At 36.5% G+C, this 14,633-nt stretch overlaps 1 protein-coding gene across 1 annotated transcript in view; it reads right to left on the reverse strand.

The window, feature by feature from the left end:
- SLC6A15 (solute carrier family 6 member 15) overlaps positions 1-14,259 on the reverse strand; it is a 53,278-nt gene extending 39,019 nt beyond the window's left edge. The window contains 1 exon segment of the mRNA NM_001133974.1: positions 13,978-14,259. Within this exon segment, the coding sequence (NP_001127446.1) occupies positions 13,978-14,247 (270 nt within the window). The 5' untranslated portion in view covers positions 14,248-14,259.
- Between the last annotated feature and the right edge of the window lie 374 nt (positions 14,260-14,633).

A 14,633-nucleotide genomic window follows, 5' to 3' on the forward strand; every position in this document is an offset into this window, starting at 1 on the left:
GGCTTACAAATTATGAATCAAAAACTACTGCTATGTGTATGAACATAAATACACAAATATGTTGGGAACTTTACACTATTTAAATTTGAACTTATATTTACCTCTTTCTCAATCTCTCATTTTTTGTATTGCTTTAGTTGTCTTCATATATTTTTCAAAATAAATCTATTTTGAAGCACTTAAAACTAGATCCAAAATTTTTAAAATCATGATAATAAATTTCCAACTCAGTGGTTCTTAACCCCAACCATTTTACTTTTTGTGTTCTTTTTCAAGATTGTTTCACCTATTCTAGGTTCTTTTATTTCCACATAATTTTTGAAATCAGCTTGACAATTTCTACCGCAAAAAAAATCCAGCCTACTAGGATTTAAAATTGAATTATATTGATTTCATTTATCTATTTGGGGAACACTGACATCTACCAAATTGAGTTTTCCAGTCTATAAACTTGGTGTATCTTTTTATTTATTTCATGTCTTTAATTTCTCTCAACAGTGTTTCAGAGATTTCAGTGTACTGGTCTTGCACAACTTTTGTTAAATTTATCTCTGATTAATGTGTGTTTGGGGTATGATTGCAAATTCTTTTCTTAGGTTTCAATTACATTTTGCTAGTATATGCAATGTAACTGATTTTTAATATAGGCTTCTGCCCACAAAGATGCTAAATCAAGTTTTGCATCTTTCTAAGATCCTGGGGGACCTCCACTTACATAATCATGTCATCAGTCAATAATGATAATTTAACTTTCATTTTTATAATTATTTACTTTTATATCTTTCTCTTGACCTATTTTACTGGCTAAGATATCCACCAAAACATTGACTAGAAATGCTAAAGGCAAACATCTTCATTTATGTCTCAGTGTTATTTGGAAAGTAGTCAATATTCCCCTATGTTCAATGTTAATTGGGCATTGTTTTCATAGATCCCTTTATTAGTTTAGAGAAGTTACTTTATATTCCTAGTTCAGTGAGGTCATTAGTTTGAATTACTGTGTTAAATTTTGACAAATTATTTTTGCCTTTATTAAGATAACCATATCAGTTCTTCATCTATTCATATGGAGTATCACATTCGTTGCTTTTGTATCTTAAAACAATCTTTCATTTATGAAATAAACCTCACTTGGTCAAGATGAATTACTTTTTAATATATCACTAAAATAAATCTGCTATATTTTGTTATAGATTTTCTTTCAACTACATTCATAGGAAAGTGGGTGTATATATATATGTATATATATGTATGTATGTATGTGTATGTGTACACATATACACATATGTATATATACACGTATATACATATATGTATACATATGTGTGTATGTATATATATATATAATGTATTTTGCTTCTCTGGTTTTGGTGGTGTCTTAGAAAGTTTTGAAATGATTTATCTTTTATTTTCTGAGAGTATGTGTGTAGAATTAGTTTTATTCTTCTTTAAAAGTTTGGCAGCACTCACCAATAAAGCCATCTGGGCTTGGGGTTTTCTTTCTGAAAATGTTTGAAATTAAAAATTCAATTCATTTCATTGATATACAGCTACTAAGATTTTCCTTTTCTTGTTTTACATTTGGTAAGCCATCTTTTTGAAGGATTTGTCCATTTTATGTAAGTTGCCAAACTCATTGCCATAAAGTGTTCTATAATATTCCACAGTTTTTTAAACACATATAGAATTCGTCATCATATCTTATCTTTATTATTGATATTGGTAATAGGTCTTTTTCTTTGTTTTTATCTTGACCAGTCTTGCTATAATATGTTCACTACAAAATTAACTCAATACTTTCTGCCATTCTTGTTCCATCTTTCAAAATTTTCTACCTCCCAAGCCATTGTTACAATCTCTTTTGAAATTATATTAAATTTTAATTAACATTTCCAGTGAAAATATGCAAACACTTGAATTAGCAGGTAGGTATCTGCATCTGACATATATGATGGATGACTCAAACATATATATCTGAACTGGCTAATTTTTGGCATTTGTCACAAGCTTAGTATTCTATAATAAAGCACTAGAACACTAGTAAATTATCTCCCTGACTTTGACAACTTAAAATTTCACTGAAAAAAAAGTTTTATTTAAATATGAACTAATTTGAATATGGAATGTTTAATTATTTATAAATTCAAATGAAATTAATTTTTTTTCTAATATAGGACAAAAATAAAGACCATCCAAATAAAATCAAAATTTGGACCATATTGTAATGCTCAAGAAAAATTGTCACCATATGCTGATTAGTTTATAATTATGGTATAATTATAGAGGAAAAATATTTTCATCAAGAGATTTCATGAAATACTGAAATAATAATATTGATGAATAATATGAAATATTTTTAACAATATAGAATTCAATAAATTGGAATGTATTTTGCAAATTGTATCCTGCTTTACATACAATTTTTGCACTGAGCTATCAAATAAAAAATTACAGAGCCAATGAAAAGGAAGGGAACTTTTTTTACAAATAACAATACCAAGTCACAATTTATACTTCATTAAATGTATATTTTTTTTCCCAAAAGGTGGGCTATAAATAACACATCAGAATGGCTAAACTTTGTTTTTTAAAGTAACAACACCAAATATTGGTGAGGATATGTAGAAACTAAATCAATCACATGTTGCTGGTGGAAATGTAAAATGATACAGCCACTCTGAAAAACAACTCGGTTACTTTTAACACTAATAAAAAGACTTCTCATAGTAACCAGCAACTATATTTCAGAGATACATCACAGAAAAAAAAAAAACTTACAAAACTTGTATACAAATGTCCATAGCAGCTTTACTTATAATAGAAAAAAACTGGAAACTATCCAGTATGCGTTTCAATGGGTGAATGGTTAAACTGTGCTACATTCGCACCATGAACCACTACTCAGCAGTAAAAAAGAACTATTGATACATGCAACAACTTGCATGTACCTAAAGGAAATGATACTCAGTGAAAACAATATAAAAATGCCAATTTCAAAGAATCACATATGTAACAATTTTTATATAACATTTGTGAAATAACATAATTATAGAAATGAACAACATATTCATGGTTTGAAGAGTTAGGGATGGAGAGGGTAAGTGGGTGTGCTTATAAAAGAGTAACAGGAGAGAATCATATGGTAAAGCACACAGGTTACTATCTTCATTGTGGTAAGGGATAGAAGAAGGTACACATTTTATAAAATTTCATAGAGCTATAAACGTGGACATACTATGGATTATACCAACATCAATATGCTGGTTTTGATATAGTACCGTATCTGACGTAAGATGTTAGTGGTGGGGAAGTCGAGTAAATGGTGCATAGACCTCCATGTGCACCCTTCTGTGAAATTGTAATTATTTCAAAATTAATTATAATCATAAAGCAATTTCCATAAATTGGAGTATATTTTTGTTGACTTCTGTGAATCAAAGATAGACAATCTTTCAAATTTTTTTTAGAGATTTCTGAAGTAGACAAAAAGTTTTTAAGACAAAGTTTTATTAACATAAGATATACCTCATGTAAGTGACGAGTTAATGGGTGCAGCACACCAACATGGCACATGTATACATATGTAACGAACCTGCACATTGTGCACATGTACCCTAAAACTTAAAGTATAACAAAAAATAAAATAAAATATACTAATACGCCCTAGTATTAAAAATAAATAAATAAAAAATAAAAAACATTGAGAATAAAAAAAATTACTTCAAATTTAATGTCTCAAAACAACAGAAATGTATTCTTTCATACTTCTAGAGACCAAAGAATCCAAATTAAGTTACAGTCAACCAAAATCAAGGCGTTACCAGGGTGGTATTTTCTCGGGAGGCTCTAGGAGAGAACATGAACCTTGCCTTTTCCAGTTTCTGGTGGCTGCTGGCACTCCTTAATGTGTGGCCTCATTACTCCATTCTCTGTTTCTGTAGTCAGATCGCCTACTTCCTTCTACTTCAGTCTAATATCCCTCTCCATCTTTCCTATAAGGATGCTTGTCATGGCATGTAGGGCCCATCTGGATCTTCCGAAATTATATCTTCATCTCAATACTGTATCTGCAAAGACTTTTCTTCCAAATTAGGTAACATTTATAGATGTCAGGAAGTAGGAACTGGACACATCTTTAGGAGGCATATACTATTATTTAAACTAATTTGTACTATGTTTTCTAAAAATATTAATTTAAAGGCACTGAATATGTTTTATTTGTTCATACATCCTTATAAAGTGTAGTTTGATCTTTTATAGTTATTTGTTGTAGTAGGCTGTTTTCCCTTCTTTTAAATCTGGGTTAACTTTGTTTTGCTTTGACCAGAAGGCAGCAGCAGTGAAACTATGCAAGTTCCAAGGCTATAGAAGCTTGGCAGTTTCTGCTTTCCCTCTTTTGGAAGCTAGGCACCATGTAAAACGTCTGCTTCTCCTGCTAGAAACCCCACATGGAAAGAGGGAGAGAAAGGGAGAGAAAGGGGGGGGGGGCGCGGAGAGAGAGAGAGAGAGAGAGAAATAGTCTCAAGCAACCATCATCTGAGGTGAAGCTCTAGGCATAAGAGCAAAGGTATTGATATTCCAGCCCTAGCTGAACTGCCAGCTAACACACCAATTAGAGCAAATGAACCACCGAAATGAGCCCAACCACCCCACAGAAGAATGATTTTAAAAAGTCATTATTTTAAGACACTATGTTGTAGAATGGTTTGTTGTGTAGCAATAGATACCTGAAACATTTGTCTGTGGATAAGATTAATTATGTATTGGATTTAACTAAAATTATACAAACTTTACTGAAATTTAAAATATTGTCCAATAACCTGTTCACAATGTGGCTAGATCTATGTAGAGGATATGTGGTTTAGGTTTTTAAATACACACAGTGATTTTATTTTAACCACAAAATAGGTATTAACTTTCAAAGCCACATTTAGTCAATCACATGTAAAGCTGCATATAGTCAGTTTCATGCTTAAGGCATCTTGGATATCGTAAGTGAAACAGGAATTATCATTGCAAAATCTGCAGACATCAAAATGACCATGAGAGAATACTAACAAAAACTCTAAACGCGTAAATTTAGTAACTTAGGTGTAACCAATCAGTTCCTTAAAAAACACAAACTACCACAACTTAGCCAATAAGAAATAGATCATTTAATAGCTATATAACTAATAAATAAGTTGAATGCATAATTTTAAAACTGTCACAAAAGAAATCTCACTGGAAAATTCTACCAAACATTTAAAGAAGAATTAACATCAATTCTACACAATCTCTTCAGGCAATAGAAGATGATAGAATAATTTGTATTTCATTTTATGAAAGCCATATTACTCAGATACCAAAACCAGGCAAAGATCATAGTAAAAAATAAAAAACTAGAGATCAATATTCCTAATGAATATAGACACAAAATTCCTTTACACAGTGTTAGAAAACAGAATTCAGTGATGTATAAAAATAATTATATTCCATGATCAAGTAGGGTTTATTCTAAATATTCAAGGTTGGTTCAATATTCAAAAATCAATATGTAATATACAATAATGACAGGCTAAAGGAAAAATCACATGACTATATCTACTGATGCAGAAAAGACAAAATTCAATGTCCATTTATGATCAAAAATGTCAAAAATTAGGAATAGAAGGAAACTTTCTCAACTTGATCAACAGCAACTACAAAAAATTTACAGTTGACATTATATTTACTGCTGAAACACTAAATGCTTTTCCTTCAGGATGAGAAACAAGATAAATACGTCTACTCTCACACTCTTATTCAACATAGTATTGGCAGTTCTAAGCAGTGGCATAAGGCAAGAAAAAAAAAACACAGTCAGCCCTTAGTGTCCAAGGGACATTGCTCAAGGACCTCCCACAAACACCAAAATCCTCAGATGCTCAAGTCCCACATTCATCTGTGGGTCCTGCATCTCACAGGTACTATATTCACATCTGCATTTGGTTGAATCTGTGGATGCAGAACCTAAGGATACAGAAGGCTAACTGTATAAGTCACATAAATCAAGAAACAAGAAAAGTCAAGTTACAAATTTATGTATAAGTCACATAAATCAAGAAAGAAGGACAGCCAAGTTACAAAAGAGTTCCATCACATAAGGATTCCCTGTGTTGGCCTTTTTTAACTACAACCACTTTGCTCCAGTCCCCAGGCTCTCCTTAACTCCTGGCAACCTCTAATCTGTTCTCCATACTTATTTTTTGGTCATTTCAAGAATGTTATATGAATGTAATAATACAGTATTCAATTTTTTTGCAGATATTTTGATTGTCTATATTATAAATTGTAATGAATCTACAAAAATACCTTCTAGAGTAATAGTCCAAAAAAGTCACAGAATACACGGTAAACATACACAAATCATTTATAGTTCCATATGTTACCAATAAACAAGTGAACACAGAAATTAAAAATGCAATAGCATTTGCAATCATTAAACTGACATAATTACATGAAAATGTAACAAAACCTGGATGGTACATTTTTGCTGAAAACTACAAAGTGCTGATAAAGTAAATGAAAGAAGATCTAAAGGTATGGGAAGACATGCCATGTTCACGGATTAGAAAACTCAACATAGGAAAGATGTCAAATTTCCCTAAATTGATATATGGTTAAATGAATTCCTATCAAAATATCAGTGACATTTTTCTACAAAGAAGATTATTTCAAAATTTATATGAATAGGCAAAAAATTAGAGGAGCTACAACAATTTTAAACAGAAGAATGAAGTGGGAGGAATGATTCTACCTAATTTCGTGACTTATTATATAGCTACAGTAATGAAGTCTATGTGAGGTTGGTGAAAGAAGAGACAAAAATGAATGTAACAGAAGAGGCTACCCAGAAAGAAGTGCACACAATATGCCTAACTAATTTTTGATAAAAGTACCAAAGCAATTTCAATGGAGAAAAAAATAGCTCTTTCAACAAATTGTTCTGGAAATAACTGGACATCCGTAGGCAAAAGTTTAACCCTGAACCTAAACCTCATATCTTATACAAAAATTAATTCAAAATGAATCACAAACTTAAGTGGAAAATATAAAACTTTAAGAAACAAATCATCAGATTAAATCTTTGAGATCTGGGGTTAACCGAAGAGCTCTTAGACATGACAAAAGCAGGATTCAGAAACACAAAAATTGATAAACTGGATCTCAAAATTTGAAAGGTTTGCTCTGAGAAAGAATCTATTAAGAGGATGGAAAAAAAAAAAGCTTAAAAATGGGAGAATATATTTGAAGGTCACAAATGACTGGTGTTTAGTGTATACAAAGAACTCTTAAAACTCGACCGTTGCCAGGCGCGGTGGCTCACGCCTGTAATCCCAGCACTTTGGGAGGCCCAGACGGGTGGATCATGAGGTCAAGAGATTGAGACCATCCTGGCTAACACGGTGAAACCCCGTCTATACTAAAAATACAAAAATTAGTCGTGCGTGGTGGCGGGTACCTGTAGTCCCAGCTACTTGGGAGGCTGAGGCAGGAGAATTGCTTGAACTCGGGAGGCGGAGCTTGCAGTGAGCTGAGATCGCGCCACTGAACTCCAGCCTGGGCCACAGAGGGAGACTCCGTCTCGAAAAAAACAAAAAACAAAACAAAAAAAAAAACTCCCTTGTAAGTTGGATTCCTAGGTATTTTATTCTCTTTGAAGCAATTGTGAATGGGAGTTCACTCATGATTTGGCTCTCTGTTTGTCTGTTATTGGTGTATAAGAATGCTTGTGATTTTTGTACATTGATTTTGTATCCTGAGAGTTTGCTGAAGTTGCTTATCAGCTTAAGGAGATTTTGGGCTGAGACAATGGGGTTTTCTAGATATACTATCATGTCATCTGCAAACAGGGACAATTTGACTTCCTCTTTTCCTAATTGAATACCCTTGATTTCCTTCTCTTGCCTAATTGGAAAAGTTGGCAAAGGACATGAACAGACACTTCTCAAAAGAAGACATTTATGCAGCCAAAAAACACATGAAAAAATGCTCACCATCACTGGCCATCAGAGAAATGCAAATCAAAACCACAATGAGATACCATCTCACACCAGTTAGAATGGCAATCATTAAAAAGTCAGGAAACAACAGGTGCTGGAGAGGATGTGGAGAAACAGGAACACTTTTACACTGTTGGTGGGACTGTAAACTAGTTCAACCCTTGTGGAAGTCAGTGTGGCGATTCCTCAGGGATCTAGATCTAGAAATTCCATTTGACCCAGCCATCCCATTACTGGGTATATACCCAAAGGACTATAAATCATGCTGCTATAAAGACACATGCACACGTATGTTTATTGCGGCATTATTCACAATAGCAAAGACTTGGAACCAACCCAAATGTCCAACAATGATAGACTGGATTAAGAAAATGTGGCACATATACACCATGGAATACTATGCAGCCATAAAAAATGATGAGTTCACGTCCTTTGTAGGGACATGGATGAAATTGGAAATCATCATTCTCAGTAAACTATCGCAAGAACAAAAAACCAAACACCGCATATTCTCACTCATAGGTGGGAATTGAAAAATGAGAACACATGGACACAGGAAGGGGAACATCACACTTCGGGGACGGTTGTAGGGTGGGGGGAGGGGGGAGGGATAGCATTGGGAGATATACCTAATGCTAGATGACGATTTGGTGGGTGCAGTGCACCAGCATGGCACATGTATACATATGTAACTTACCTGCACGTTGTGCACATGTACCATAGAGCCTAAAGTATAATAATAATAATAATAATAATAATAATAAAAAGAAAAAACAAACAAACAAAAAAAAAACTCGACCATTATAAGTAAAATAAGAAAACAGGTAGAGATATTTCAATGAATATTGCATATGAATGACAAATAAGCACATGAAATGAGGCTCAATATTATTAGCCATTAGGTAAATGCAAATATAAAATACAATGAGATGTTGCTCTATACCTATCAGAATGGCCAAAATATAGTGACAACCAAATTCTGGCAAGGATGCAGAGAAAATGGATCATGTATTCATTACTGGTGAGAACGTAAAATTGTACAAACACTGTGGAAAAGTTTGACTGTTCATTTAAAAACTAAACACACTGCTACCACATAACCGAGCAAGCGTTCTCATTTATCTCAGATAAATGAAAATTTATGTTCCAGAAAATCCTACGCAGGAATGTCCATAGCAGTTTTATTTACATTAACCCTAAACTAGAAATAATCCAGGTGTCATTCAATGGGTAAATAGTTATAAATTCTGGCACATCCATACCATTAAGTACTAGTCAGAAAAAAACTACCATTATACATAACTTAGATGAATCTACAGAAAATTATGCTGAGTGAAAAAACACCAATTCAAATACATTGAATACTGTATGATTGCATTTATATAATATTCTTGCAATGACCAAAAAATAAATACGGAGAACAGAGTAGAGGTTGCCAGGAGTTAAGGAGAGCCTGGGGACTGGAGTGAAGAGGTTGTGGTAATAAAAGGCCAACATAGGTAGTCCTTATGTAATGGAACTCTTTTGTAACTTAACTGTATCAATGTCAATATTCTGATTAGGAAGGTTTAATACAGTTATTACAGAATGTTATATTTGCAGGAAATTTGTCAAGAGCTCACAAGAACTCTCTGTGTTATTTCTTACCAACTACATGGGACTCAACACCCATCTCAAAATTAAGACTTTTTTTTATACCCCAAAAGTATGCCTTTTTTGCTAGTATAATTGGTTAACTTTATTGAATCAAGTACTAAATATGCTTCTCCAATATAATTTTATTACTAAAACTCTTGAAAGAGGAAGCTTTCTTGTAAATTCAGAAACAACAACAAAAATCAGGGGGTCGTCAAAATACTCATTGACTTTTGTATCTTACTAATTCCATGGCATCTGATGAATGAATAAAACTCTACCAAAGGTGTTTATTTGCCTCTGTCTTTACTTTAAAATATTTTATATATTTATATTTTGAATACAAAATACTATGGTATTAAAGGGCAAAGAGTAAAGAAATATATATATATATCTTCCTACCCTTTCTCCCTAGAATATACTGTACCATCTGTACCTCCCAATAAGTAATCAAAATCTTCAATAAATATTTTCTGTATATTCAAGCATATATATATGTGTGTATACACACTTAAACACTCTCTATATATTCAAGCTAATATGTGTTTTCTCCCCACCAGCCCCTAATCTGCTTCCTTTTACACAACTATTACTATGTGCATAATTCTACCTCTTAGTTTTTCACTCAAATGAATTCTTCAAAACTTTTGATCTCAATGTAATAGCTTCATTTAAAAAAACTTCTGTATGATATTCCTTGGTATAGGTATACCATATATTTAGATAATCGCTGATAATTTGCTACTACAATGTTCCAACAAATTACTTTGTATATCTTGCATCTCCATATCTGTAGAATAAATTCCTAGAACTGGAGCAGCTTGATCAAAAGGTACAAGCTTTTATAATTTTGATAAATATTACCAAATAGCCCTTTATAAAAATTGTGTCTATTTGCACTATCACCAGCAATGCATGAGAGTGCCCGCTTTCTTCTACCGTCTTCTGTATAACAAACAATCTCTTTGATCTTTGCCAGTCTGATAGGTGAAAAAGTTCCCAAAGTGTGCATTCTATTTAAAAATAAAAATAAATTAATCTTATATGAAAAGATACCTTAGCACATTAATCACAAAGAAATAAAGTGACCTTCAAGGCTGAACACAACTTACAACTCTGCCCTGTGTCAAGTGATACTATGCATTTAAAATTGCCCTATATTTTATTTTTAGGGCTTGTTGTTCACAGAAAAAGAGATGATAATTACTGGTCAAAGTCAATATTTAAGCAGATAAATACCTCAAAAATTGTTTAGTAAAGATGGCCACAAGAGTGGTGTGATAAGCAAAGTGGAAATAAATCTAATGATTCCTGCTATGTAACCTTGAATGTTGTTCATGCATCCAACTATGCCTGTGGATTTTTATTAATACCATCTGCTGAGAAACCATTTCAAAATCTACTCTGCATAGCTGCATAAGAATATACTAATATATCCTCTCATGCATATGTATATAGTAATAAAGAATTAACATACTCTTCCACAAGGTGAGAGGTCCATTGAGAAGTGAAAGAAAAGTTTTTAGGAGCTTTTGACAGCCACCAAGCTCTCTTTTGGGTCTGCCATTCTAAATCAATGATTCAATTGCCTAGAAGATATAATCCCAAAGTCAAAAGGAATGCAAATATCTTACCTATTCATATATAAATTATATTTTATGACAGGAGAAGCATATTTACAATTTCAACTATGATCACTGGATAAGGTAATAACTATGAATATGGACTTTAGAGTTTAGTAACTATTCTGACTTATTTTAAATGTTTCAGTAGGTGACAAGGAAGGCATCTCATCTGATTATTGACATCTCTCATAACTGTTATCCAGTTTTAAGATTCTGCATTATTTCATATTTATTGAGTGATAGAGTACTTATCTCCTAGAAACATACAAAAATACCTTTCTTTATTCAATGAAAATACTACATCTTGAGTTAACTATATTAGAATCATAAAATAATTTTTCAATCAAGTATACAATGTGCACTCAGAAAAAAGAAAAGTTTATCAACAGTAAAATATTATCTTTCTTTAAAAATCCCATTAATTCCTGTCATCCTAAAAAAAAAACACACACACACAAACTGAAAGCTTTATTTAGAGAAAAATAGTTAATAAATTCCATTTTAAATTTGCTGGGATATGTTTTACTCCAACAAATACACATGGCTCTTTGATGATTCCATAGAAAAGGTAACAACACACAAAAATAAAATCGCCTGATTTTGATGGTCAAATATCTTGAATTTAATATGAGAGAAAAAAATACATACTCTTTGTTAGTCCAAATTGCACCATGTTGTAAGCTCCCTGCTGTTTTGCAGACCTTGGTCAAAGCGAAACATTTCACAGGGGTTCGAGCTGTGAGAAACATCCCGTCTAACCATCTGACAACGAGTTGGACAAAGGCCCAACTAAAGAGACATCCCTATCGTATCTTGCTGGACAAAGGTCCAAGGAACACCCTGAACACCAGAACGACATCTCGCCAGAACAAGAGCCAGAACCGCCTCTTCATGAAAGCATCTTATTAATATCCCGCCGAGCAGCAAGCCATACTGCTCTGACCCCTTCTGCCCATACCTATAAATCGCCCCAGCCTGTAAGCGGCAGCGGGCTCCAGCATTAGGCTGGTCCCCCACTTCTGTTAGGTTTTATGCTGGACAGAAAGCCTGAATTTGCTGTTGAGCCGCCCTCTGTGTGTGTGTGTGTGTGTGTTTGTGTGTGTCTGTGTCTGCGTGTCTGTGCGTGTCTTTCTTTAACCCTCGCCTTCCCTTCAAAACCTAACACTGTTCAAAGAAAATTTAGTCCGTCATTAAGTATTTATTAAAAACGTACAAGTCAAGCCCAGCGCTAGGCGCCTAAGACATAAATAGGTCTGTACTTCAGCAATGATCTTGCAGAAATGAGGTTGGGTGGGTGAGGGGCTTGATGGGGCTGTGTCTGCAGAGAATAATTCCTCAAAACAAACACTTTGTTGCTGGTATCGCGGAAAAGCAATCAGGCATTGACAGGTAGAAAATAGCTTTTACAGCATGGGCGATGAGGAGCCCCAAAGCAGCATATAAAGCAAATCCTTCATTTCTCCACGTCTTAAGTAGTGAACCGCAAGGATGGTGCAGACTAAGATTGGGTCTACCTTTAAGATCTGGAGGGGAAAACCGCAAGACCAGAAGAAACGGTCGCAGACTCATTTGCATAAGCACCCAAACACTGCTGACGTCACTGCGCCGGAGTCCGGACCCCGCCCCGTCTTACTCCAGCCTTTCCCAGCTAGGCAGAAGGATGGAAAGGGAAAGCGGGACGCTGGAGAGCGCGAGCCTGGGGGCTTTGCTTCCTAAAACGCACATCGAAGGCTGCTTCTCAGCTCAGGGAAAATAATTCCCGTTCCCGCAGCCTGTGCCACTGGGTGGGTCATGCCTGCCCCCGAACGCCTCGGGCATCTTGATTCATTCTTATGTATCAGGCTGGTGCGCTACGTTAGAGTGCAAGATTTTCCCTGTACTCAATACAGTCTTCTTCCCAGTCACACACAGACCAGCCTAGTGAAAGAAAGGTAGAAACGATCTGGGTTTCTAACTGCTTCCCATCTTCTTACAATCCCAGCAGCACCACCCTCACCGCCACACTCAAATTCCAGGATGCGCAGAAACACAGGAGCCGTGATTTCTCCAGTAGCCACGTGCCTTTCGTACGGCGAAAGGCCCCCTTTCGGGCCATTTATCACAGGATACCTCAAGCAAAAGGGAACTGTGGTCACGTGAAAACACTCTGTCCTCGGTAGTCGCCTTCTGCCTTTGCTAAAGCGAATGGAAGCGAATGAGGAATAAAGCTCTCTGCTCTCCCCGCCCCATCGCCCACCAGCACGAGGTTTAGCTTCCAATTCAGCTCGCGTCTCTCTCTGCCCCGACCCTCCCAACTTTCCTCTTGAACTTTCCCGTGTTGGACCCCACCCTTCAACCAACCCCGACTTGACTTGGAAACGAGTGGGTCTCTGGGGATGCTGTGGGCAATTTCCACGACGGGAAGGAAGGATGGCGGCACGTTTCAACCCATGTGCTTCCCCTTACATGTGCAGCCTGTCGCCCCCCACCTTGATTGTACAGAAATGTAGAGTTAGAAGGTTGCCCGCCCAGCCGAGCTTCTCCCTCCCAGGGCTTTTGAGCTGCCCTCCCTCCTCCCACCCCAGGACGCAGCGAGTCCTTCCCGGCATCGACCCATCAATTCGTTCCCGGTGCTGGTACCCAGGCTCCTGGGTAGCTAAGGCGAGCCCCACCTCACCCCCAGTTGTGCCCTTAGCGTAGGCGCTTGCCATTACCGTCAGTGTGTCTTGACCAAGCGCCTCTTGCTGCTTCCACGTCCCGGCAGGAGCAGCAGCAGTCGCCAAAGGGTAGGGTCCAGGTGGCTGTGACGGAGGCCGAAGAGGAGCTGTTTGCAGAGAAGCAGCTTCTTGCCTAGGTTGGGACCCGGAGCTGGTTTTGGGGGTCGCTGCTCTGCAGGCTGGCAAGGAGAGACTCGTGAGCGCCTGTGTGTCTGCCAGGAAAACAGCACGGGATACAGGCGCGCGGGTGCGGGTGCGCGTGTACATGCGTATGTGTGTGTGCGCGCGCGTGTGTGTATGTGTGAGGGTGTGACGGAGGTGCCCACGTGCCCGGCCCGCCCGTGTTACGGCCGCCTACTGGCTGCAGAGGAGAAGGGTAGGCTGTGGGCGGCGGCGGGGCGCGGAGGGTAGCCAGGAGCGCAGGCTGGGCTCCGCACCTCCCTGCCCCACAACCCATTGATGCAGCGGCCACTGCGGCTGCCGAGCGGCTTCTTCCCAGAGCCCGGGCTGTGCCCGCCCGATGCAGGATGCAACTGAGGAAGCCCGCTCCAAAGCAAAACAAAATAAATTCCTCCAGCCATCCAGTCTTTCTCCAACCCACTCAAGCGAAAGAATGGACACCAGTTACCCGCCACTGACTTTTGTCTCAGTGA

Source organism: Pongo abelii, chromosome 10 (assembly GCF_028885655.2).
Source record: "Pongo abelii isolate AG06213 chromosome 10, NHGRI_mPonAbe1-v2.0_pri, whole genome shotgun sequence".
NCBI lineage: Eukaryota > Metazoa > Chordata > Mammalia > Primates > Hominidae > Pongo > Pongo abelii.